We start from the raw sequence: 25,136 nt of genomic DNA, 5'->3' as shown, positions 1-25,136 counted from the left end.
CGCCTTGCGTTGTGGCCACGCCCAGACAAATGTGGGCTGGGCCACGGGGCGGAGCTAAGAACACTGAGGATTTGCTTCACCATTTCTTATTATCTCCATGGAGAGTGGGAGTGTGTGGGAGGCTTTACCAGTAGAACAGGAAGAGTGAGTGTGAAAGTGTGTGTGTATGTATGTGTGTGTGTGCGTGGTGGCATCAGCACACCCTGTCTAGGCTACTGTACTTATGTGCGTGTCTGTTTGTTGGTGAAGGCAGCTTCTTACACATGTCTCTCTGTGTTCTCTTTCAGTCCGCAGCTGTCTCCGATGGCGGTGAGTAATCGTTTCATTAGTCAATATTCTGTCTTCTCGGAGTCGGTGTTATTTTCTCCTCTCTGGCTCGCTGGCTGCTCCGGTGTAGCCTGGCACAGCTCCCTCAGGCTGCCGCTTCAGTCTCAGCCCTTCCTGAGCTCTCTCACGCTCCCTTCTGCCTCACCCCCTCCTCACAGCTTCAGAGCCTCTGTTGCGTCTTCCTTGAAAAACGTCTCTTTGTTTTGGACCTGCTGTCTCGTCCTGTCTCTCCTCTCGGACTGCGACCCTCTCGGTGACTCACATTCACGCAGTCAGATGGTCTTGAAAGAATTTAAAAAATGTAAATGAATCCAAAATCCCAGTGTGGTACAGGACATGCCTCTGTCATTCCTCTCCTCTCTTCTCCTCTCACTCTTCTTGATCCATTTAAAGCAACCCCACCAGTATCTTATCATTCTGTGCTCTCCTTCTGCGCGCCCTCCTTTTCTTTAGTATGTGAATGAGCCTGCTCTGTGAATACCTGTCAGAAGCCTTTAATGTCCCACCCTGTCCCTGTGTCCCCTTCCTCCTGCTGAGTGGTGTCTTCTTCACGCAGTGTGATGGACCTAGAGCCTATGAGCAGTTAGAGAGTGATGTCTGGTTGAAGCAGAAAGCAAACCCCGTGCTGGCTCTGTTATAGCGTGTCTGATAACTCCTGATTAGATAATGTTGCTTTGCCTTGTGTCACCAAAACCCCTTTTGCTCTAAAGATGCTGACCGATGTCTGATCTAATGCGCCAATGCTGGTCTTGACATGGTTTTTGTGTGGGGCCGTTGTTTCTGAGAGGGATTAGCATTAGTATTCAGGTTTCTAGCCGACCCTTTGAATTTCCCTGTGGGGCTCTGAGAAGGGTGTTGCTGGTTGCTAGAGATGGCCTTGTCGTTGCCCCCCCCTCCCCCCAGCCAATTAGCATGTGTGAGCGCGGCGCTAACTCTGGTGTGCCCAGTGTCACGGCCCCACTACCAGGCACTTAACAAAGACATCGGGGAAATGGCCCAGCTCCACAGACACAGAGGGAGACATGTAGGCAAACTGTGAAGACCAAATTGTTGTTTTAGAACCTGTGCTTGTGTGTGTGTGTGTGTGTGTGTGTGTGTGTGTGTGTGTGTGTGTGTGTGTGTGTACCTGTGTTAACGATGCTCTACAATTTGGTGTTGGAGGTGAGGATTTTATCACATTCTGAAAAATTCTTCCCACTCATCCCACTCTTAAAGCAACACAGTTGGGGACCTCTGTTGTTAATTTTGCACCATTGGCAGAGACTGAGTAGCTATTGTATTCATGCATATCAAAAGACACTGCAGCATTTTGTCTGCAATGCCAGACAGATTGGGCCCTCTTAAAATAATCTCGTTGTGGCTTCCCTCAGATTACTACATTTTTAGATTACTAAATTGCTATTAGATTATTAGATTGAGTAGGTTTATGCTTTATGCTTTATGCATCTGACCCCAGATCAGTTTAGTTATGTCACATTGAAGTTTTGAAGTTTGTACTAGAATCATAGATTTGTTGGGCCAGAGGTGATAGGAGGTCAAGAATATGCCAACATAGAATTAGGGATTAGGGAGGGTGCTAAGTGAAGGGCTGAGGTGTGAAATGTTTGTGTCCCACCAGCTCTGTTCTGGTCCTACTCACTGAAGATATGACAAGATAAGTACTTTAAAGTTGTCTACACCTAAGATGTTTCAGTCTCGACATCTCCGTTAAAACATTTTCGCACCAAGAACAATTAAGTAGAGTGTGAAAACAATTTGGATGTCGGAGCTCTCATTTGAATATTTCTGGCAGTGAATTTGTGAGCTGGTGGTGGCGAGGCACGGCTGGCGTGTGTCGGGGAGGCCGGGCGCTCTCCTCCCCGGTGCCGTGCTGTCCGTGTTGATGCTGCCGGGCCAGCAGAGGCGGGCCGGGACACACACTCCTGCTCGCCAGCTCTGGAACCGTGCTGGCCGTAGCATCGTGTCTTTGTGCACGTGTGATTACACATGTGCCCGCACGTGGATGATTGCACGTGTGTGGGCGTTGCAGGCACAAGGTGGGATGCTTGCGGTTCAGGCACTGTGGGGTGGCTACACTAGCCTCCCATCAATATTGCAGGATCCGGTTGCTTCTGTCATCTACGTTTCGCCTCTTCTCCCTCCCATCAATTATTCATCCCCGGGCCGTACGGGGCTTTGTGGCGGTCCTGTTTCCCAGGGCCCGTGCAGGCTTGCGCTCGCGAGAGAGCTTGCGTTGCGCTTCGCCCTAAAGTGGCTCAGACACCCGAGGGGCTGCTGGGGGCGACCCATGGCAGATAGAGACCCGCTCCATGGCAGTGCGGGAGGTGGTGGCGGGGCATGGCCGTGAAAGCCTGGCATCCTGTCGCGATGAAGTACCTGGTCAGGTGGCATCACACGGGCTCATACCAGCTGTACCCAGGTAAGAGAGAGACATGGGTCAGGACTAAACATGGCACCCGGCTAAAGAGGGCAGGGTGCGAGGATCCCAGCGCTCTCCTTGGCGAGAGGCCGGCTGGTGCCTTTCGTCTTGTTGTTGTGGGCTTGACGTTTTGTTTTGCTAAATGGAGAAGAAACAGAACAATGTGAAGTGTCTTTGGTCGCGTCAGACGTGTTTAACATCGATGTATTCCTTTGACACACACATCTCATTGGTGTGTTTGGGTTTTAAAGGTCATTTTGGCTTGTTGTTCAGTTATGTGCGGTATAATGTGTGATATAATTCTGCCTGGTAATGTGACCCGTCAGTCCACTAGCATATAGCTTGAAGCGGAATCTGACTATCAGGAATTTTGACACAGCCACAGTCATTGTAGTGTGTGGCACTACCGTTTCTGTCTTGAGGCAAAATAAAAGTTTCTGAATTAGGTGCTTTTATGACTATTGTAAACACGTAATTTAAGATGACACTTGTTATGTATGATCACTCCTAAAGGTTTCTGCTTTATTTTGTAAATTGGATTGTGGTGGTGCTTTTGTAAATCTGATTGTGGTGTGGCTGTGGTCTTTAATACCCATAATTGCTTGATGGTCACTGTTATTGTATGAGTATCGGTATGTGTAGCATAGTGGCAGACGGAACTGAACCCCCGACCAATCACTGCCTTTGGAGTGAAGGATCGTTGGCTTGATAATTATGTGGAATTGTTCAGTTGAGCATTTGACTGGATTCAAAAGTTGCAATTATTTATAAGTCTGTAATCATTTCTAAGTCTATTTTTGGCACGGTACGGACATGAAGAGGGACTAGAAGGAGAGGGATTGTGATGGGAAGTGGGATTCATGGTCTAACCATTTACACATGGGGAGGGGAGTTGCTGGAGAACAATAAATATTTAAATCACTGTAAAAAATGAAGTGATAATCTGAAAGCTGTATAATCTGTGCTAGTGCTGTGGTAGTGTGGTACTGCTGAAAGCATAATCACTTCACTGTACTTATATATATAAGTTTTGTTACCTCAGGCCTGAAAAACGCATATTTCCTCATTGTGATTTTAAAAATCATGAGTTAGGGTTAGAAGTAGAGTCTGATGGCATCTCTGCAAAAGCCAGGCCTTGGCAGCCAGTTTTACCCCCTGATATTTCAGAATGACAGTATGTTTCCTCAAATCATGTAAAGGGATTTGAAGAGCAAGATGAGGGCTTAACAGCAGCTAAGTAGGAGCAGAATACAGTTCACTGACCTGCGTCATTTTAGCACTTTTCTCTCTGGGCAAACGCTGTGTCTCTGTCATTTAGTTTGCGTGTTCAGCAGAGTGTAGGCGTCTGCAGGGCAGGACTTACCAAACGGCTCTGTCCCCCCAGAACTGCAGCGTGACATTTACGAGCTTCCGCTTTATTATGCTTTATATTATTACAGATTATGCTTTATAGAACTCTAGGGCATTGTGTGTTAAACCGGGTGCGTAGTAACCCGGCTCCCCACGTTAGCAGGTACTGCTCCTAGAAGCCTGTTTTAACCACTAAAATGTAGTGTGTAGAGGAATTTCCAAACACTGGTTTAGCGTTTAGATTTTACTTGATGGTTCTTAAGATCAATTGTCAAGGTGTCTGTATAATTCCCCAAAAAGTGTTCTCCTACAGGGCTTATCTGAAATAACTTAAAATACTGTTTTTTCTTCTCTTAGAAATGCATGCATGGTATTTAATGTTTCTGTTTGTCTGTTGTCTGTGTGTGTGTGTTGTGTAGAGCTGAACAGTGCAGATCTGAAAGGCTGTGGCAGTGATAACAGCCTGAACAGCAATGCCAGCCTTCCCAGCGTGCAGTGCCACCGGAGGCACATGGAGCGCCGCGTTGCATCGTGGGCCGTCTGCTTCGAGCGCCTGCTGCAGGACCCCGTGGGCATCCGCTACTTCTCCGTACGTCTCAGCGTCTGTGCTGCAGTGTAAACACACGCCCAGCAAGCGTGTGTCGTCCGCTCAAACACTCACAGTCTCGCATGACAGGGTCTGCAAAGACATCAGTGCTGACTGGATGGACAATTCAAGATCTAAGAGTTTTCAGACTTACTTACCCATATATAGGGCAAAATAACAAAATTATGGTTTAGGCCAAGATAGTAATGGGATGTCCAGGAGCTGGAAGACAGAATCTTCATGGTTCTGAAGAATCAGAACAATGTGAGAATGATGGAAGAAGGGTTTTTTAAATTTTTATTGACCTGACACCAAACATGGCATTAATACTTTCCTGAATAACGTAGTTTATCTTAGTTACTCCCTGTTTGGTGGAGTACTGATTGTGTGACTTCTCTACCTGTCTCTGTAGGAGTTTCTGAAGAAGGAGTTCAGTGAAGAAAATATCCTGTTCTGGCAAGCGTGTGAATTTTTCAGCCATGTTCCTGAAACGGACAAGAAACAGGTACGTAGTTTAGGGTCCTTTGAGTGTGTAGGCCATCTAAAACAGAGGTCTGCTTCACCCGGCTGCTGTAAAACTAACCCAGAGCATAGTGACCGAAATCTTGTTGGCACGGCACAGCAACAGTGTTGATGGAGCAATTATTCAAATTTGGAAACAATTTGGAATAATCATAAATTCAGTCCTTTACAATGTGTGTGTTTAATCAGGCAATGGATAAATGTCTGCTCATGTAATGGTCCATCTTTTAATAAGTAACCGTGGTGTCCGATTATTGGATTGTGACCTTGCCATGTCATGTGACCTTCAGTTATCCCAGAGAGCGAGAGAGATCTACTCCAGCTTCCTGTCCAGCAAGGCCACCACCCCGGTCAACATCGACAGTCAGGCTCAGCTGGCCGACGACGTCCTTAATGCGCCCAGACCCGACATGTTCAAGGAGCAGCAGCTGCAAGTGAGCAGAGAGCCAAGGGGGGGGGCTTATCCGCACACCACAGGCAGCAACGCACCACATCTGAACTCACCCAAAAATGCACATGCAGCTAGGAAGAAATGCGTAGAGGTTTTCTGCTGTTTGCATTTCCAAATTCAAACACAACGGGTGTGGGTCTAACCTAGCTATGGGTGTTGGTTACAAACGGAAGGTTTTTCCCCTTCTGATCTGCATTCTGGAACTGAAAAGACTTATAATTTATAAATAATTCATAATTCATGGGGAGAACAGTGCTAGTGAAGGTTTGGAACAGTGATGTGTGTGTCTGTGTGCGCGCCATTAGACAGCTTTTATAACGTCTGCCTTTGGTCTGAACCCCAGTGAGTAATCTGGCCTGTGGCTTCTTGCTGCTGGGGGTTTCTCTTACTGGCATGCAGTACCAACATGTCATGTTTCGATTATCCTAGTTAAAACCCTCAGTCAGGCTTCATAAAGCCTTTTTTGTTTACAGCAAATGTACTGGAATCACATTACGCCTTTTAAATATTGAATTATCTGAATACAATTGTAATGCCCTGGTGGAAACCAAAACAATTAAAGCTTTGATTATGATGTAATGTGAACATAAGGAACCGGTTTTTTCAGTTGTTGATGGGTTCATGTCAGAGCAGTGTGCACGGGTCTGTGCAGCATGGATCAGGGGCTGTTACTGTGCTGGCGTGGAACTGTTTAACATTAGCTCTAGGTTCTGGAAAAAAACAGTAAACCAGCTGTGAAAGGGTCAGAACAGGTCAAGAAAGGATCTTGGTATCAAAAGGATGCTCATGGTTTGTGTGGAACTGTATAAGGTGGCAGCCTTTAAACCAGGGGTACTCAACTGGCGGACCGCGGTCCGGATCCGGACCCGAACGCAGTCCTGTCCGGACCCAATCTCATTCCTGATTAACAGGATACAGACCAAAAAAAAACCGGATCATTTACAGTGGGTTGCAAAAGTATTCATACCCCTTGAACTTTTCCATATTTTGTCACATTACAACCACAAACATAAATATATTTCACTGGAATTTAATGTGAAAGACCAACACAAAGTGGTATACAATTGTGAAGTGGAAGGAAAATTATACATGAATCAAAACATTTTTTTTTACAAATAAAAAACTGAAAAGTGTGATGTGCAAAATTATTCAGCCCCCCTGAGTCAATACTTTGTGGAGCCACCTTTTGCTGCAATTACAGCTGCAAGTCTTTTAGGGTATGTCTCCACCAGCTTTGCACATCTAGTGACTGAAATTCTTGCCCATTCCTCCTTGCAAAACAGCTCAAGCTCAGTCAGATTGGATGGAGAGCGTTTGTGAACAGCAGTTTTGAGATCTTGCCACAAATTCTCAATTGGGTTTAGGTCTGGACTTTGACTGGGCCATTCTAACACATGAATATTCTTTTTTTTAAACCACTCCATTGTAGCTCTGGCTTTATGTTTAGGGTCGTTGTCCTGCTGGAAGGTCTCAAATCTTTTGCTGACTCCAACAGGTTTTCTTCCAAGATTGCCCTGTATTTGGCTCCATCCATCTTCCCATCAACTTTGACCAACTTCCCGGTCCCTGCTGAAGAGAAGCACCCCCAGAGCATGATGCTGCCACCACCATATTTGACAGTGGGGATGGTGTTTTTAGAGTGATGTGCAGTGTTATTTCTCCGCCACACATAGCGTTTTGCATTGTGGCCAAAAAGTTCAATTTTGGTCTCGTCTGACCAAAGCACCTTCTTCCACATGTTTGCTGTGTCCTCAACATGGCTTCTGGCAAAACGGCAAACGGGACTTCTTATGGTTTTCTTTTAACAATGGCTTTCTCCTTGCCACTCTTCCATAAAGACCACATTTGTGTAGTGCACGACTAATTGTTGTCCTGTGGACAGTTTCCCCCACCTGAGCTGTGGCTCTCTGCATTTCATCCAGAGTCACCATGGGCCTCTTGGCTGCCTCTCTGATCAGTGATCTCCTTGTTCGGCCTGTAAGTTTAGGTGGAAGGCCTTGTCTTGGCAGGTTTACTGTGGTGCCATACTCTTTTCATTTCCGGATGATGGATTGAACAGTGCTCCGTGAGATGTTCAAAGCTTGGGAAATCTTTTTATAACCTAAGCCTGCTTTAAACTTCACCAAAACCATATTCCTAACCTGTCTGGTGTGTTCTTTGGACTTCATGATGCTGTTTGCTCCCCAATATTCTCTTAACCAACATCTGAGGCCGTCACGAAGCAGCTGTATTTGTACTGAGATTAGATTACACACAGGTGGACCCTTTTGAGTCATTAGCAGTCATCAGGCAACTTCTGAATGCAATTGGTTGCACTCAGGGAAAATGGGGCTGAATACTTTTGCATGTCGCACTTATTAGGGTTCACACACATAGTGTGGGAACCCTATTGTAATTGCTGGTATTTTTCTTTCTTCTTCTTCTTATTATTATTCTTTTGCCCATTTTGCTGTCTAAAAATGATACTGCAGCCTAAACCGTAAGGCCTAGACACACCAAACTTGCCAAACTTGGTCTCTAGGTCAAAAGGACCACACACACTTATAGGGACCCACATCGGCCTGATGGTGGCGCTATAGCACACTATGTGACTTTTTGGCCCATATCTCCCATACCATAAGTCATAGAAACAAAATTCCACTTCCTATGCATTCCTTGGCTCAATTCAATAGGACATTTCATATACAACTATGAAGCTCCGCCTACTTAGATTTTTTGCTAATTTGCATAATATGCAAAACCTACTTTTGCCTACTACTCCTTGGTTTTTCATCTGATCACCACAATCTTGGTATCAAACTACTCAGAAGAATCTCATTATCAAAACCTATCGACAACATTGTGACATTTCCATACAGCCTGGTTGTCACATGTCAATCAATAGCTCTGAGGCGTGGCCAAATTTACTTCAGCAGCTATATCTCAGCAATGCTTTGACCAATCTTCATGAAAACTTATCAGTTGTTAGGACACATGACTCAGAGGTCACAGGTCAAAGCTGGCCACGATTGTCCAATAGGGGGCGCTATAACTTGGGAAAAACTGTTTCTCAGAAACTATTAGTCACATCAAGCCAAAACTTTACAGGCATCATCATGGGGTCAAGTGGTATCAAGACACACAATGATGACCTCATCACTCAAAAAACATGGCCGCCATAAGCCAATTAATTTTAATTTGAATTAATTGGCCATTTGACAGACTTACCATAGGTACATACACATGAAACTGACATGGTATGTTCATGTACACACCCTCTAAGACATACTCATGTTGAAAGGGAATTGCACCACTAGGTGGCGCTATTCTAGAAAATCCTGAATTTCTCCTACATATTTTCACTTATCAAGAAATGCTTGCACTCATATGATTGTATGCAGAATTCCTAGCAACTTTCTAATTACATGTGCTTTGCAAAAATGTACCACTTTTTCACTATTATCAAATATATATAACTTGTCATTTTCATACTAGTCCTAGCATTTTAACTCCATCACCTTAAATCACACCTTGTAATACTCAGCAGACTCTGAAATGCTAAGATTAGCGAAAAAATCCTAAGGTTTTGACAAATTAATATTTTTCATATGCATCACAATGCTACCATCATAACACATCAAATTCACAGTTCAATAACTACGCCATAGTATGTCTGATTGTTATGAAAATTGACATCCACATTCACATGACCAGTGTGGTCCTATGTGCCAATTTTGAGCCAAATCCGTCCACAAACAGCTCTACAGTGAATATTTTCATTTTCCATACTCAGCCGTGCAGGGAGAAGTAGAGACACACGCACGTGCCATTCTCGCAGACACTGCCCCCCCCTCCTCCACTCCCCTCACACTCCCCCTTGCTTCTAACACTTTACAACCCATGGGCTCTACCTCCCCCCCTCTCTTTCACATGCACTTACAAAAACACAGGCCTCTGTAGCTTTCACACTGCCCTTGCCATACCTACCCATTTCTCTATGAGTAACCCAGATACAAACACACAAACTGACGTTTAGCTTCTGTTTTTGAAAACACACTCTCTCTCTCTCTCTCTCTCTCTCTCTCTCACACACACACACACACACACCTACTTATAGGTTTAACATACACACTGCCCTAGCCATGTATACCCATTACTCTTTGACTAAAACACACACACACACACACACACACACACACACACACACACACACACACACACACACACACACACATTTAACTTTTTTCTCCATACAGACAATTATGCTTCATATACACAGTTCTCTAGCCATTTCCAACACACTAACTGATGTTTAGCTTATTTTTGTCATCCAAAGACACACTAAGATAATCTCAGCAAGTGATTTAGATCTATTATCTGAATTGTTTTGCCATTACAATGTTTTGTGACCTTTTGGGCCTTGGTGACTCATATGCCAGTTAAATGGACACTGATACTTCAGAGCACGCTACATGTATTCAAATCCAAGGTTAATTATTTACTCTAAACAATCCTATATGGCCCATGGGCCCCTGCATATCTTCTTGAGATTCAAGACAATTGACATTGGGTGACTTTATTTGCTTAATCTGATTAATGTCAGAACATACACTACCACAAACACACACACAAACACACACACACACACACACTTCTACCTAAATGTATGTATAGTTTGTATGCATATTTATAGTATATGTATAGTATATGTCAGTCGTGCCAGCAATGTCAGTCGTATCAGTCATATCAGGCATGCCATGCCAGTCATGTCAGTCCAGTCATGTCAGTTATATCAGTCATGTCAGTCATGCCAGCCAGTCATGTCAGTCGTGTTCTGCCAGTCATGTAAGTCGTGTCATGCCAATCATTTCAGTCCAGTCATATCAGTCATGTCAGTCCACATTCATACTTTGAATACACGGACAGTCATGTTAGGCGTGCAAGGTGTGCAAGGAGTGAATTAACAAAGCATAGTCTCTGGCTCCCTCAATCTCTCTCTGTCGGTAATATACAGGCCCAATCATGTATAGACACAGGCAGGCCTTCCTATATTGTTCACATAGATGCAACCCTAGCCAGATGTGCTATTTCTGTGTCTCCTTTTCTGACACACGCAGATGTCAGTCATGTCATGCCAGTCATGTCACTCATATCAGTCATGTCATTATTGTCATGCTAGTCATGTCACTCATTCCAGTCATGCCAGTTGTCAGTCATATCAGTCATGTTATTTTTGTTCATCATGCCCGTGAAGTCATTCCAGTCATGCCAGTCATATCAGTTATGTCAATCATGCCAGTCATGTCAGTCATGTTATGGCAGGCTTTGCAGACTACATTCATACTTTGAATACATGGGTAGTCATGTTATGCGTGCTAGGTGTGCAAGGAGTGAATTAACAAAGCATAGTCTCTGGCTCCCTCAATCTCTCTCTGTCGGTAATATACAGGCCCAATCATGTATAGACACAGGCAGGCCTTCCTATATTGTTCACATAGATGCAGCCCTAGCCAGATGTGCTGTTTCTGTGTCTCCCTTTCTGACACACGCAGATGTCATCACACACTATCTGTAGAGCACACACTGGCCAAACCCAAACAGCTTCTTTTCACTTTTATTTTCCAATATCTTTCACACTGTAGGGCCTAGAAACAAAATTCTACTTCTGTTGCATTCCTTGGATCAAGCCAAGATGTACTGCTTAAATAAAAAAACACAAACACACATACACACAAAGCTAATCACAGCATGTGATTTACTTCTGATCTGAATCATTTTGCCAATTTTTTGGGCTTTTTTGCCTTTTTCGTGTGTGAACCCGCAATTGCCGCTTGTTATTATTATTATTCTTTTTCCCATTTTGCTGTCTATAAATCATTCTGCAGCCTAAACCGTAAGGCCTAGACACACCAAACTTGCCAAACTTGTTCTCTAGGTCAAAAGGACCACACTCACTTATAGGGACCCACATCGGCCTGATGGTGGCGCTATAGCACACTATGTGACTTTTTGGCCCATATCTCCCATACCATAAGTCATAGAAACAAAATTCCACTTCCTATGCATTCCTTGGCTCAATTCAATAGGACATTTCATATACAACTATGAAGCTCCGCCTACTTAGATTTTTTGCTAATTTGCATAATATGCAAAACCTACTTTTGCCTACTACTCCTTGGTTTTTCGTCTGATCACCACAGTCTTGGTATCAAACTACTCAGAAGAATCTCATTATCAAAACGCATCGCCAACATTGTGACATTTCCATACAGCCTGGCTGTCACATGTCAATCAATAGCTCTGAGGCGTGGCCAAATTTACTTCAACAGCTATATCTCAGCAATGCTTTGACCAATCTTCATGAAAATATATCAGTTGTTAGGACACATGACTCAGAGGTCACAGGTCAAAGCTGGCCACGATTGTCCAATAGGGGGCGCTATAACATGGGAAAAACTGTTTCTCAGAAACCATTAGTCACATCAAGCCAAAACTTTACAGGCATCATCATGGGGTCAAGTGGTATCAAGACACACAATGATGACCTCATCACTCAAAAAACATGGCCGCCATAAGCCAATTAATTTTAATTTGAATTAATTGGCCATTTGACCTACTTACCATAGGTACATACACATGAAACTGACATGGTATGTTCATGTACACACCCTCTAAGACATACTCATGTTAGAAGGGAATTGCACCACTAGGTGGCGCTATACTAGAAAATCCTGAATTTCTCCTACATATTTTCACTTATCAAGTAATGCTTGCACTCATATGATTGTATGCAGAATTCCTAGCAACTTTCTAATTACATGTGCTTTGCAAAAATGTACCACTTTTTCACTATTATCAAATATATATAACTTGTCATTTTCATACTAGTCCTAGCATTTTAACTCCATCACCTTTAAATCACACCTTGTAATACTCAGCAGACTCTGAAATGCTAAGATTAGCAAGAAAATCCTAAGGTTTTCACAAATTAATATTTTTCATATACATCACAATGCTACCATCGTAACACATCAAATTCACAGTTCAATAACTACGCCATAGTATGTCTGATTGTTATGAAAACTGACATCCACATTCACATGACCATTGTGGTGAAGTGTGCCAAGTTTGAGCCAAATCCGCCTGCAAACGGCTCTACAGTGAATATTTTCATTTTCCATACTGACCAGTGCAGGGAGGCATAGACAGCTGCTAAGACACGCACGTTCTCACACACGCTGCCCCCCTCCTCCACTCCCCCATGCTTCTAACACTTTACAACCCTTGGGCTCTCCCTCCCCCTCTCTCTCCTTCACATGCACTCACAAAAACAAAGGCCTCTCTGGCCTATAGGTTTCACATACACACTAATTCTAGCCATTACTATCAATTACCCAGTGACTAATATACAGATATTTAGCTTCTTTTTTCCACACACCCTCACACAGGACTTCCTATATGCTACATATATACATTTCTCTAGCCATTTCCAACACACTAACTGATATTTAGCTTCATTTTTCCATCCACACTCTCAACTCGTGCCCTCTATACATCCTGAAATGACATGAGAGGACAGAGATATGTAATTCACATTTCACACACAACCTCTATATAACTGCATGCTTTACTTATCATCAAAGTCTTGTTAGATACACATTCCTAGTGGCCTCCCTACTATGGGCACAACAGTGAGAACATGTCAGAGTAGGGATGAGAACATCATGAACAGGCAAAGATAAGAATATTTGTGTTATTTTATTGTATAGTAAGCCATCACTCTTTGGTTTGTTTGAGATTCACATGTGACAGATTTTGTCAGCTAAATGAAAAGGGTTAAATAGTGGGGTTTACATGTGGGGCATTAACAAGAGCTCTCCTGCTGCTATGTTCACAACTTCTGACAAATTCAGCCAAAGGTATATTTATTTGACTAGGCCCCTGGGTCAGTGTGTCAGTGCTTTTAACCTAATCTCAGCATTTGATTTAGTTGTATGGTCTGAATCATTTTGCTAATATCTTCCACACTGTATGGCCTAGAAACAAAATTCTACTTCAGCTGTATTCCTTTGCTCAAGCCAACCAAAAAAGCCTCAAGAAGCCCTTACTGCATACATGAAAAAACACACAAACACACACATACAAAGCTAATCACAGCACTGATTAACTTCTATGATCTGAATCATTTTGCCATTACATTTTGTTTTGATCTTTTGGGCCTTTATTGCCCCAGTTGAATAATTTTTTGCAAATTACTTTATCTGTCCATTTTTTGGACTGAAGTAGCTTCATATCACTTGTTGGTCTAAAAGACCCTTTGGGCTTTTGTGCCTTTTTTTGTGTGAACCCGCCAATCGCCGCTTGCGGCTATATTTAGTTTTTTATTTGTAAAAAATGTTTTGATTCATGTATAATTTTCCTTCCACTTCACAATTGTATACCACTTTGTGTTGGTCTTTCACATTAAATTCCAGTGAAATATATTTATGTTTGTGGTTGTAATGTGACAAAATATGGAAAAGTTCAAGGGGTATGAATACTTTTGCAACCCACTGTATTTCAGGGCTATTGAAAAAACACTCCGTCAAGAGTGAACAAGAAACAACTTACATTCGCCACCCCCCACCCCCCGCTCAACAACTTACATTCGCTCCCCCCCCCCCCCCCCCACCCCCCCACCCGGCTCAAGAACTTACGTTCGCCACCCCCACCGCACCGGACCTCAGGTCACAGGTATCTGCCAAAATTGGACCACGGACAAATTTAGTTGAGTACGCCTGCTTTAAACAGTACAGGTTTTTTTATTGCTTTTTTTCTTAGTAAGAGTACTACCTCCATATCTCATCACAGGGTCTTGAAAGTAGTCCCTCAAGCTTTAGTGCTTTACACTAAAGTGCTTTTATGCAGCAAGCGCATGACAGTAAGGAGGAGGAGGGGTGGGCCCTTAGGCCAAGGACCCAGCACGTGGCTCTAAATTGTACCCACAGTTCATTGGGCTCTTCGTCTGACACTGCGTTGCTGTGAATGTGAGATCTGTTCTATCAAAATGAGTCTTTTATCACCTTGTAGAATTAGAGTATTTAGCAACTGGGCGTCAGTCATTGCCTTTCATTCTAATCTTTAACAGAGCTAAGAGCATGATTTCAGTCACTGGGAAGAGACCAAAATGTTCATCAAAATAACGCAAAAATGGAAAAAATCCAGCCTCTCTCTCTCTTTTTCTTCATGTAGATTTTTAATCTGATGAAGTTTGACAGCTACACCCGCTTCCTGAAGTCCTGTCTGTATCAGGAGTGCATGGTGGCGGAGGTGGAGGGCCGACCTCTGCCAGACCCCTATCACATCCCCAGCAGCCCAACGTCCAAACACAGCACCAGCTCCGACCGCTCCAACCTCTCCACGCCTAAGAAGGTACAGCAGAGTGACTCAAACGCACACCACACCACCTTTCATTATAAACGCGGTGTGTCTTAGTGACTTTGGCTGAAACATTTAAAGTAGAATAGATATAGCCAATTGTCTTTGCAGAATTACCTTCCTATATTCGTACAAGAAATCAAATTATGTAAAAGTTGTTTATGTGTGAGTCATTTCAGCTTGTTCTCACCTTCCCCAATTTGTCGTTAGCATAGTTATCATCAAAGCTGCGAAACACAAAGGCAGCCTATCTGTAGTAGCTCTCTCCAGAGGCAACCGGGAGGTGTTGGAAAGGACTGTGTTGTTTTAGGCTTATGTGAGAACTAATGTTTGGTTTATGGTGGGAGGGATGGGGTATGTGTGAGGGAAGACGGCATCTCTGCTGAGGAACACTTCCCGTCACTGTAGGGAAAGAATCCAACTGATTTATACTTTTTAAAAATGCACTTTAAGTTGTGATTATATTCAAATTTAGGTTAAGCTCCAGGTGTGTGTACACGGTACAGATAGTATTAAACATGTATTAGTTCAGTTCAGTCAGTTCATCTAACCTGTTTGTCAAAAATTTATTCACAAATCTTCTGTGCTGTAGCCCCTTTGATCGAAGTAGCTAACAGGAAAGTTTGTGGGGGTCTGAGAGGCAGTGGATCTTTGTCACGTATCATGCACGCAGCGTTTTGTGAATTAGAAGCCCTCGGAGAGATGACTGACAGGGTGTGTCCATGCAGGAGGAGAAGAAGACCAGATCAGGAAAGTCCCTCAATGAGGAGAGCAAAGATGAACAGAGTGATAAAAAGAAAGCTGGTTTCTTCTCCTGGTCCAGGAACCGAAGCTTTGGGAAAGGACCCAAGAAGAAAGACCTGGGAGAGTACAGTAAGTAGATGGGATGGAGAATTTGGTGCTGTTGTACATGTAATGTCCAGATCAGAGCGAGCATGGTCGTATTGCTGACGGTAAGGCCCAGGGATTCTGAGCGTGTGTCTGTGACTCCACCCCCTCAGGCTTTACAGGCAGTAACGGGCGTAGGGAGTCGCAGGGCTCGCTGTCGTCCGGCACCAGTCTGGAGCTCGGCACCGCCGCATCCGGCAAGAATGAGGTGAGGAACGTCCTCTTCCTACTGCAGGCTGGCCAGAACATCCCTCCTTGTTGCATTCAGATGTGCTCCCTCCAGTTCGTGGAAGTTTCATCCATGCAAATGGTGTAGCAGATGTGGAGTCGGGGAAAAGGGCTCTAATGATAATGAAAAATACTTTAACATCTCTTTTGATTTATTATGCTCCCTTTTATTTTCTCTCTCTCTTCTCTCTCCTCTTTCTCTCTCTAAGGGAGAGGTGTCGCGTAACTCCATGTCATTATCCGAGCGTGCTGTGCGCTACTGTAACATTAACCTGCCAGACGGGTCGTGTTGCTCAGTACCCATAAGGCCCGGCATATCCATCCGTGAAGTTCTGCTGGGCCTGTGTGAGAAGCTCTGTATCAACCTGGCAGCTGTAGACCTCTTCCTGGTGGGAGGAGAGAAGGTATCACCGGCCCCTTGACCACAGCCAATCAGTGTCCTGATGACTTTTCTGTGTAGTGCTGCTTTTGTCATTAATAATAGCAAAATTCTTGTTGAGTAGTTCTTGTTATCTTGGCTATGGAGCACGCTATCACTGATTAAAAATGCTTTAAACAATCACAGTTTAAGTAGCAAAAGGAGTTAAGCGAAGTTAACCAGGTGACCATGGTTAATTTTGTAAAGTTATATAAACTTGCTCTGTATTAGACTGACTCAGTGTGTGTGTATGTGTATGTGTGTGTGTCAGTGTGTCATCCAATCCTGTGGAGTTGTGGTGTATAATAATACTGTGCATTGTGTGTGTTTTAAGCCTTTAGTATTAGACCAAGACTGCATGACGCTGTGCTCTCGTGACCTGCGTCTGGAGAAGCGTACATTATTCAGGTAGAGACGGCCCACTGCTGACTCACTCACACAGCTCTGTCTACTCCTCTGTTCAACCGCCCATCTGTTCATTTGTGTCATTATGTCATTGTTTTACCCATCCATTCATTCGTCTATTGTCCACTCATTCATTTCATGGTCCATTATTTTCAGTGGAACAGCGAAATGTTTATGCAAAGCTCTGGTGTGTGATGCTCCACATCGTGGCTGTCTCATGGTCAGCTAATGTGGAGTGCTTTTCCCCACTCTGATAGGCTGGACCTGGTGCCCATCAATCGCTCGGTGGGCTTGAAGGCAAAGCCCACGAAGCCCGTGACGGAGGTGCTGAGGCCGGTCGTAGCTAAGTACGGCCTGCACTTAGCAGACCTGGTGGCCAGGATCGTGAGTACCTCAGTCACTGCTGCTTGTGAGGGAGGAAATAACACACAGAACTCAGCAGGTCATGACTCATGAACATACACTCATGGCCTCTTAAATAGAATCACCTACCTCATACCTGTGCCCACTGGTCATTTATTTGGTACACCTATCTTCTAGGTACACTTTAAAGGCAAACTGTTACACACAAGGCCATTGTTGACTGGGTTATTTGCATGGTGGAGAATTTTTAACACATCAGTGCCACAGACACAGTAGTAGTGTGATGCTAGTGTCACACTAGTGATACTGCAGTGGTACTGTATTGTCATGGTAGTGGCTCTGTTATGTCACGGTAGTGGTACTGTAGTGTTAGTAAACTGTGTGCTTGCACAAGCGCTCCAGGCACACCAGTCAAATGTTCACAGCCAGCAACAGACCAGCAATCAGACCAGTAACATCACCAATAGTACATTTTTGTAGCTAACGAGTCTGTTTGATCAGGATGGAAAGTGTATTTACCAGTTTAAAACACTCAAACCATTCCAAAGGTTTTTTTCCATCTTTCTTCTATAGTTTTTAGTAGCTTGTCTACAGCACAGGACGAGTTTCAGGTCTGATAAAGCTCGTTTTCACAACTGACCAACTGAGAATACAGTGGCTGTGGTCTGTGGCTAGTCTGGGTTTAGTCTGGTGTCAGTCTGAGCTTAGTCCAGATAGTTTTGCCACTCAGAACTTTTAAGGTTTTAAACTTTAAAGGTGGTGGCTTTGTTTGTTTGTGTGTGTGTGTGTGTTCTTAGTAAACCCTGTACATGTGTTTGTAAACAGAGTGGGGAGAAGGAGCCTCTAGACCTGGGCCTGCCCATCTCCAACCTGGACGGTCTGCGGGTGGTGTTGGAGGCAGCTGAGCACGGCGCAGCCAAAGGTAAAAACACGCTGCACACGCGGTCAACTGACACCCACACAGACGAAGGGTAGAGTGAAAGAATGAATGAACTGTATCGGTCCCAAGAGAAACTGTGATGCTACAGCAGCATAAACACAGAACTGTAAAAGTTCCAAACACACATTACACATCTAACAGAAGGATGAGAAGACTCGATCATAGCCATACACAGATTTTACAGGTGGAACAAGAACTACGAATATAGAATATACTGACACTTCAAATATCAGATATACACTAGGCACAGCTAAGATATGCCCTAGTGTTTTGTGAAGAGTCATGAGGTAGATGTAATGGCAGCAGGCGATCTTCAGCAGTGCACATATATGAACAGCCCTCACATATATGTGACTCCAGTGTACGCATGACATGGGTGAAGTGGGGACTGAGGCACCGCGGTTAGGGCAGAGAGCGTGAAACGCGTTGATCCTCAGTCCAGCGGCAGGTCACAGAGTTTCACTCTGTTTTTGTTTCAGACAGCTGGATACTGGCTGCTTTTGTGATGTTGCTGATCCCGCAGTCTCACGCACTGCTGCCAGAGCTCATGACTCTCTGGAAATCAGCTGCTCCATCAGGGAGAGCCAAAATGTTTCAGATCGCTAATCTGTTTTGAATTGCTTCTAATTTTGGGAGCGTTATCTACTCGAGCTATGTAAATCCCAGCATGGTATCTGATCTCGTGCTCTCCCGTCTTCTCCCACCCTGCAGACAAACAGAAACTGGCCGTAACAAAGAGCCACGGACCCCCCCTGTCCACGAGGAGCCAGTCAGCCACCGTAAGAGAGCCACACCTCCTCCTCCACTGAGACTTGCTCTACCTCTGTCCAAGATCAGACTTCTCTCTTGCTCTGTGTCTCTCACTCTCTGTCCTTGGCCTGTGTGGGTGGATGGGGGTCTGTGCATGGCTGGCCCTTCCCCCTCTTCTTTGTTTACCCGAGCCTGCGTGAGTATCTGTGACCTTCTGGACCTCTGGAAGATCTAACCGCACTCTTTATCCAAGCCCTCCGCACCTGTGCATGAGATTTTGTTCCTGCTTTGGTTTGGTTTGTTTTGGGGGAGGGGGAGAGCCCGGCAGGCGCATACCTGGAGACAGCAGTGTGAGGGGTGCGGGAAGAAAGCCCAAGAGGAAAGGACCTGTTTTGAGAAGTGTACTGGTGGTGGTCATTGGCTGCTGTGCTGTGGTGCACTGCAGTGGAGTGGAACTGGATAGAGAGCCACGATAGTAGCAGTAGTGTGGCTGTGTTGTGTGCGGATGCAGTCGAATGCATTAGAACTCAGGGTAGTTGCCCACCGGCCATTACGTCACCCAGAGAGGCCACGGTAGCTCCGTTATCCCTGTGAAGAGCCCGTCCCCCCGATCAGAGGCACCCGTCACCCACGCAGCCCTAACGCGCCTCGTTCTCACTGTGACCACCCAGGGGGAGGACAGATCATCAGGGAAGGCCTCGTCTGTCAAAACCAGGGCCCAGGTGGAAAAACGAAAACAGAAAAAGCTTAATATAGATGAAGCTGAAGGTAAAGACACTGCCCTCTGTCTAACTGTACACCACCTTTGCTTCTGTTTATATCAAATTATCTTCTGTTCTCGATTTAGCTCCGAAGCTGCTTGGCTACATCTCTTGCTTAACTGGTCTGAGTAGCAACATTGGCTGATGAAGTTAATGCTAGCGCAACCCTACAAAGCCGATACTAATGCCTTTTAACATGAACTCTCTCTCTCTTGCAAACTGCTTTGTCTTAAATATGTTTAGATTATTTATTTATTTATTTATTCATTCGTTTGTGTAGTTACTCCTATTGTGCGGCAAAGATTTTAAACTTTGCGTGTATTTTCTGGTCAGAATTCTTCGAGCTCATATCCAAAGCACAGAGCAACCGAGCTGACGACCAGCGGGGTCTGCTGAACAAATCCGACCTCGTCCTGCCCGACTTCCTGCGCCTCGACCCGGAACTGAATCCCACCGACCACCCCCTCAGCTCCACCCCTGCTTCCCAGAAGCCCCACCCACGTTCCAAGGAGAACGGTTCCGCCCTCAGCGCCAGTCGCCAATCGCAAAGCTTGGATTCGGCTGTGCAAGGGCAGGGAGCACGGCGGGCCCTGATGCCCCCCCACAGGAGCCCCGCCTCTCAGAACCAGGCACCGTTCGCTTCCGCCCTCTCGCCCATCACGCGTGGCCACAGCAGGGCGCTGTCGGGGGGCTCCGACTGGGGGCGGGAGGGCGGAGCCCAGGCGCTGGAGGAAGAGGAGAACGGAATGGACCTGACACTGGTTGGTGAGGGTGATATCAGCAGCCCCAACAGCTCACTCCTACCCCCGTCACCCCTGCCCCACCTCCACTCTCCCGATCGACCCCGCCTCCTCAGGGAGGACGCTTACCAAGACAGCTGGGCCCAACCAGGTACATCTCCTGTGTGACCTGTGACTCGCACACTTCTCTCGCGTTCTTCCTGAGGATGTGTGTGTGTGTGTGTGTTTATTGAGTGCTTTGGACTTGCTCTTGTCCCTCTATCTAAGCCCTCTGCCAAACTCTGGCAAAGCTGCCACCCTCAAGTGTACAGACGTGCCCCTCTAAGCACTTTACTGAACCATCGGCACAAAGACGTATATATATAGATATTGATATATATATATATATATATATATATATATATATATATATATACATATAACATTCGTTTATCACTTTTAGAAGGGTTTCACACATTTGGTCACACAAGCACTCACGTAAACATGACAGTCCTGCGTCAGCTCCACTGTTGCTCCTCCGTCAACTGTGGGAGGTTAGCAGAGTTGACTGTAGGCGGCCTGACCTGCTGAGGTGAGTGGGGGCCGTGAGCGCCCTCCTCTGGCCACATGTGCCTCTGCCCACTGGCTCATCTCATGACAGGAGTTCCCACCTACCGGACACACGACTGAATTCTGCCTCAACACTAAGCAAATACTGCTTGAAAATACAGGTAGCATTTTTACACTTTGCCTGTCAGACGCAAATTACTGCCTGGAAAGGTCACATGACTTGCTACAATATCTGATGAGGAAGAAGAGCTCCCCTGATGACCTGACTACTTTACACAATAGGCTTGTTCTCTCATTTCAGATCCCCTGTACAACAATCAGTACCCAGTACCATCAGGAACATTAATTTCATGCTGAAGTCATTGATTTTTGTACTTTTAAGAGCTGGGGTGTGTTGGTCAATTTTTCTGATTTTGTTTGAAAGATTAATCACACACACGTAAAAACACAGATCTCATTCTTTAGCTTTCTGTTGGGGGCTTCCTAGTATTCTGAATTCATTTTACTCTGTAAGATTATTTATTCGGATGACCAACGACTCTCCAGGACCTTTGATGTCTTGCAGTGGCAACCTGAGTGATATTTTCACCATCTGTTTCTTACAAGCAATTCAACAATGTTTTGACAGTGTTGACATAGATCTTTGCGTGGTCTTCAGTGCTGACTTAGGTTTTACTCTCTCTTATCTTACATATGGTGTTATGTAAAGTAACGTAATATAATCCTGATTCAACCCTAATTTATCCCATTTGTTTTTATTTGGTATCTTATGCTAAATGAAAGAGATACTAATTATGTGCAGTTTTTTGGTTTGTTTTTGAGATGCCAGCATTGTTGAATTGCCTGCCATGGTTCTCCTGACACTGAAGTCCTCTTGTGTTTTCTGTAGCAGTCTTCCTGAGATGCTCAATCCACTCTGATTAATGCCATATTTCTGCATTTCTGTAAATAGAGTTAAATAAATGTTAGAAGTGAGAGCCAAGTGTTCCTCACTTACTCATGAAATTTATTCTTGTCTTTGTTCTATACATCACTTTCTTTCCTTCTGTTCTCACACACACACACACACACACACACACACACACACACACACACACACACACACAATCACCAGCCACTAGTAGGTACACCTTGCTAGTACCGGGTTGGACTCCCCTTTCCCTTCAGAACTGCCTTAGTCCTTCATGGCATAGATTCAACAAGGTACTGGAAACATTCCTCAGAGAGTCTGGTCCATATTGACATGATAGTGTCACGCAGTTGCTGCAAATTTGTCGGCAGTGTATCCATGATGCGAATCTCCCATTCCACCACATCCCAAAGTTGCTCAATTGGATTGAGATCTGGTGACTGTGAAGGCCATTAGAGTACAGTGAACTCATTATCATGTTCAAGAAACCAGTATGAGATGATTCGCACTTTATGACATGGCACTTTATCCTGCTTGAAGTAGACATCAGAATATGGGTACACTGTGGTCATAAAGGGATGGACAAGGTCTGCAACAATACTCAGGTAGGCTGTGGTGTTGACACGATGCTCAATTGGTACTAATAGGCCCAAAGTGCCAGGAAAATATCCCCCACACCACTGCACCACCACCACCAGCCTGAACCATTGATACAAGGCAGGATGGATCCATGCTTTCATGTTGATGACACTAAATTATGACCCTACCATCTGAATGTTGCAGCAGAAATCGAGACTCATCAGACCAGGCAATGTTTTTCCAATCTTCTATTGTCCAATTTTGGTGAGCCTGTGTGAATTGTAGCCTCAGTTTCCTGTTCTTAGCTGGCAGGAGTAGCACCCGGTGTGGTCTTCTGCTGCTGTAGCCTCAAGGTTTGATGCGTTCAGAGATGCTCTTCTGCATGCCTTGGTTGTAACAACTGGTTATTTGTCATTTTATCAGCTTCAACCAGTCTGGCCATTCTCCTCTGACCTCTGGCATCAACAAGGCATTTGCACACACAGAACTGCCACTCACTGGATATTTTCTCTTTTTCGAACCATTCTCTGTAAACCCTAGAGATGGTTGTGTGTGGAAATCCCAGTAGATTCAGCAGTTTTTGAAATTCTCAGACCACCCCGTCTGGCACCAACAACCATGCCACCTTCAAAGTCACTTAAATCACCTTTCTTGCCTGTTCTGATGCTCAGTTTGAACTGCAGCAGATCGTATTGGCCATGTCTACATGCCTAAATGTATCGAGTTGCTGCCATGTGATTGGCTTATTTGACATTTGCGTTAATGAGCCATTGGACAGTTGTACCTAATAATTGGGCGGTCAGTGTGTGTGTTTAGTGAGAAATGTATATTGATAAAATGATTTTCTTACAACCCCTTGGCTTTATATCATCCTTCACCCCTCCCTACACGCTCACCACACCCCAACTGTACCCCCACATCCCACGCTGCCACCCCTCAAACATGCTCTGACACTTCCTCTTGGCTCGGTGCATTAGCTTTGCATTGTGGCCCAGTTGAAGTGAATGGCTGGTTAGACATGCACTAAAGCCGAGCTTTAGTTTCCCTGCTCATTCCTGCTCTCCACCCCCAGCCAGGAAGTCTCTGTGTTCCTCATAACCTCCCCCTCTCTGCATGTGTGTGCCATAGAGAAGGAAGGGAAGGACAGACATCTCTGTGCTATGTTGGTATACAGGAAAAGATGCCAGTGCAGCTGGTTTGTCTTCCTTCTCTTTCTTTCTTTGTTCATGGTGTCATTCTTTAACTTTCTACTAATCTCTTTCTCTGACACACACACACACACACACACACACACAAACTCAATCTCTCATTGCACTGGTCCACTTCAACAAGGCCTGTTTGTGCTGAGCTCCTGTGCTGAGAGTTCTGGTGCTGTGCTGTACTGCAGGCCTGCCTGGCCCTTGGAGCCTGAGTTTTAAATTAGATGTGTGCAGTAACACACTACACACACTGTTTAGCAAAGAATTAGAGCTCATTGTTTTAGTCAAAATACAGTGTCAACTTGGGAGTTGTTTCTTACATTCCTCCTCTGGTATAGAATGTGTAAAATGAAAACGGACATGTACATGTTATAAAGGTCTGAGCACATTCAGGACTTTGACTTCTGACTCCCATTCTGCAGTATTACTCCCATCCACACTCACCTCTGAACTCTTACCAGATCCAGTTCATCAACATCTTTAGAGAGCACCTGAATTTGAGAGCCAGGTGTGTTAATACTAAATTCAACTTGAGCAATAGTTAATAAAGTGTTTTTGACTGATGCAAAAACATGTAAAACATTAGTCTATAAATAAGTCTCTATCTTGTACTCTTCTGCAAAACAGTGTATTGCAAGTTAAGGCGAGTGTAGTGGATACTACCCTGCAGAGTATCCTTGAAAACAAGCAATGATTTCTCTCCCAGTTTAGTGTTGAGCAATGTCTGGTTGCAAACGGTGACAGCGATGGTGTGAGGAGGCGAGAGCTGCGGCCCACGCTCTGGAAGACTCTGTCATCTAAAGCCAGCCTCTGCACAGGGCTTCAGCACACTCACATGGACACCAATTACCATGACCACCTGCTACATCGCTTTAGCAGTCTCCCTCCCCCTCCCACGGTGGCATGTGACGCAACTACGGTTCAAACCTGAACCGCTGTCGCATGGCACATGAAACTTGCTGTATAATCCTGAGTGTTCTACTCAGAATTTTCATGATGGAGCTTCTCATAGATTAACGTTCTGCAAAATCTCAGTGGGATGATCTAGCATTCGATTCCTTTTACAAATACTTGATAAACTAAAGTGCAAATGAGGCATTTTAGCAGATCAGTATTTCTGAGGCAGGAGCTTAACAGAGACATGGTTCCACCTAATGGACATGGCAGGTAGTGCTAGTCTAGTTGGCTAAAAGGTTTTCATATGTCAGAATTGTAGTCGTTTAGTACAGTGGAATGGTTCATTTATATTTTGTAGATATTTTCCTTCCCTTATTTTAATGTGTCCTTGACCAGTATGTAGCAAGATCTAACCATAAATATGACATTCCTTATGTCATATACTGGATTGTTTCATG

The 25,136-nt window shown here is 44.6% G+C and overlaps 1 protein-coding gene across 4 annotated transcripts in view; it reads left to right on the top strand.

Annotated features, from left to right (window-relative positions):
* The window catches only part of rgs12b (regulator of G protein signaling 12b), a 47,768-nt gene extending 25,666 nt beyond the window's left edge, over positions 1-22,102 (top strand). For 2 of the 4 annotated variants that reach the window (XM_076974822.1, XM_076974821.1), the window contains 14 exons: positions 288-309; positions 4,516-4,685; positions 5,095-5,187; positions 5,495-5,638; positions 14,866-15,045; positions 15,780-15,924; positions 16,053-16,147; positions 16,377-16,571; positions 16,920-16,993; positions 17,248-17,374; positions 18,179-18,275; positions 19,005-19,072; positions 19,715-19,811; positions 20,138-22,102. In XM_076974822.1, the coding sequence (XP_076830937.1) occupies positions 288-309; positions 4,516-4,685; positions 5,095-5,187; positions 5,495-5,638; positions 14,866-15,045; positions 15,780-15,924; positions 16,053-16,147; positions 16,377-16,571; positions 16,920-16,993; positions 17,248-17,374; positions 18,179-18,275; positions 19,005-19,072; positions 19,715-19,811; positions 20,138-20,712 (2,082 nt within the window). In that variant the 3' untranslated portion in view covers positions 20,713-22,102. The other 2 variants (XM_076974824.1, XM_076974823.1) reach the window with 2 other exon arrangements.
* The last annotated feature ends 3,034 nt before the right edge of the window (positions 22,103-25,136 follow it).

This window comes from Brachyhypopomus gauderio, chromosome 15, assembly GCF_052324685.1.
Source record: "Brachyhypopomus gauderio isolate BG-103 chromosome 15, BGAUD_0.2, whole genome shotgun sequence".
In the NCBI taxonomy this organism is placed as follows: Eukaryota; Metazoa; Chordata; class Actinopteri; order Gymnotiformes; family Hypopomidae; genus Brachyhypopomus; species Brachyhypopomus gauderio.
Note: the sequence above shows the minus strand (reverse complement) of the source record. Positions and strands in the feature narration are given on the sequence as shown.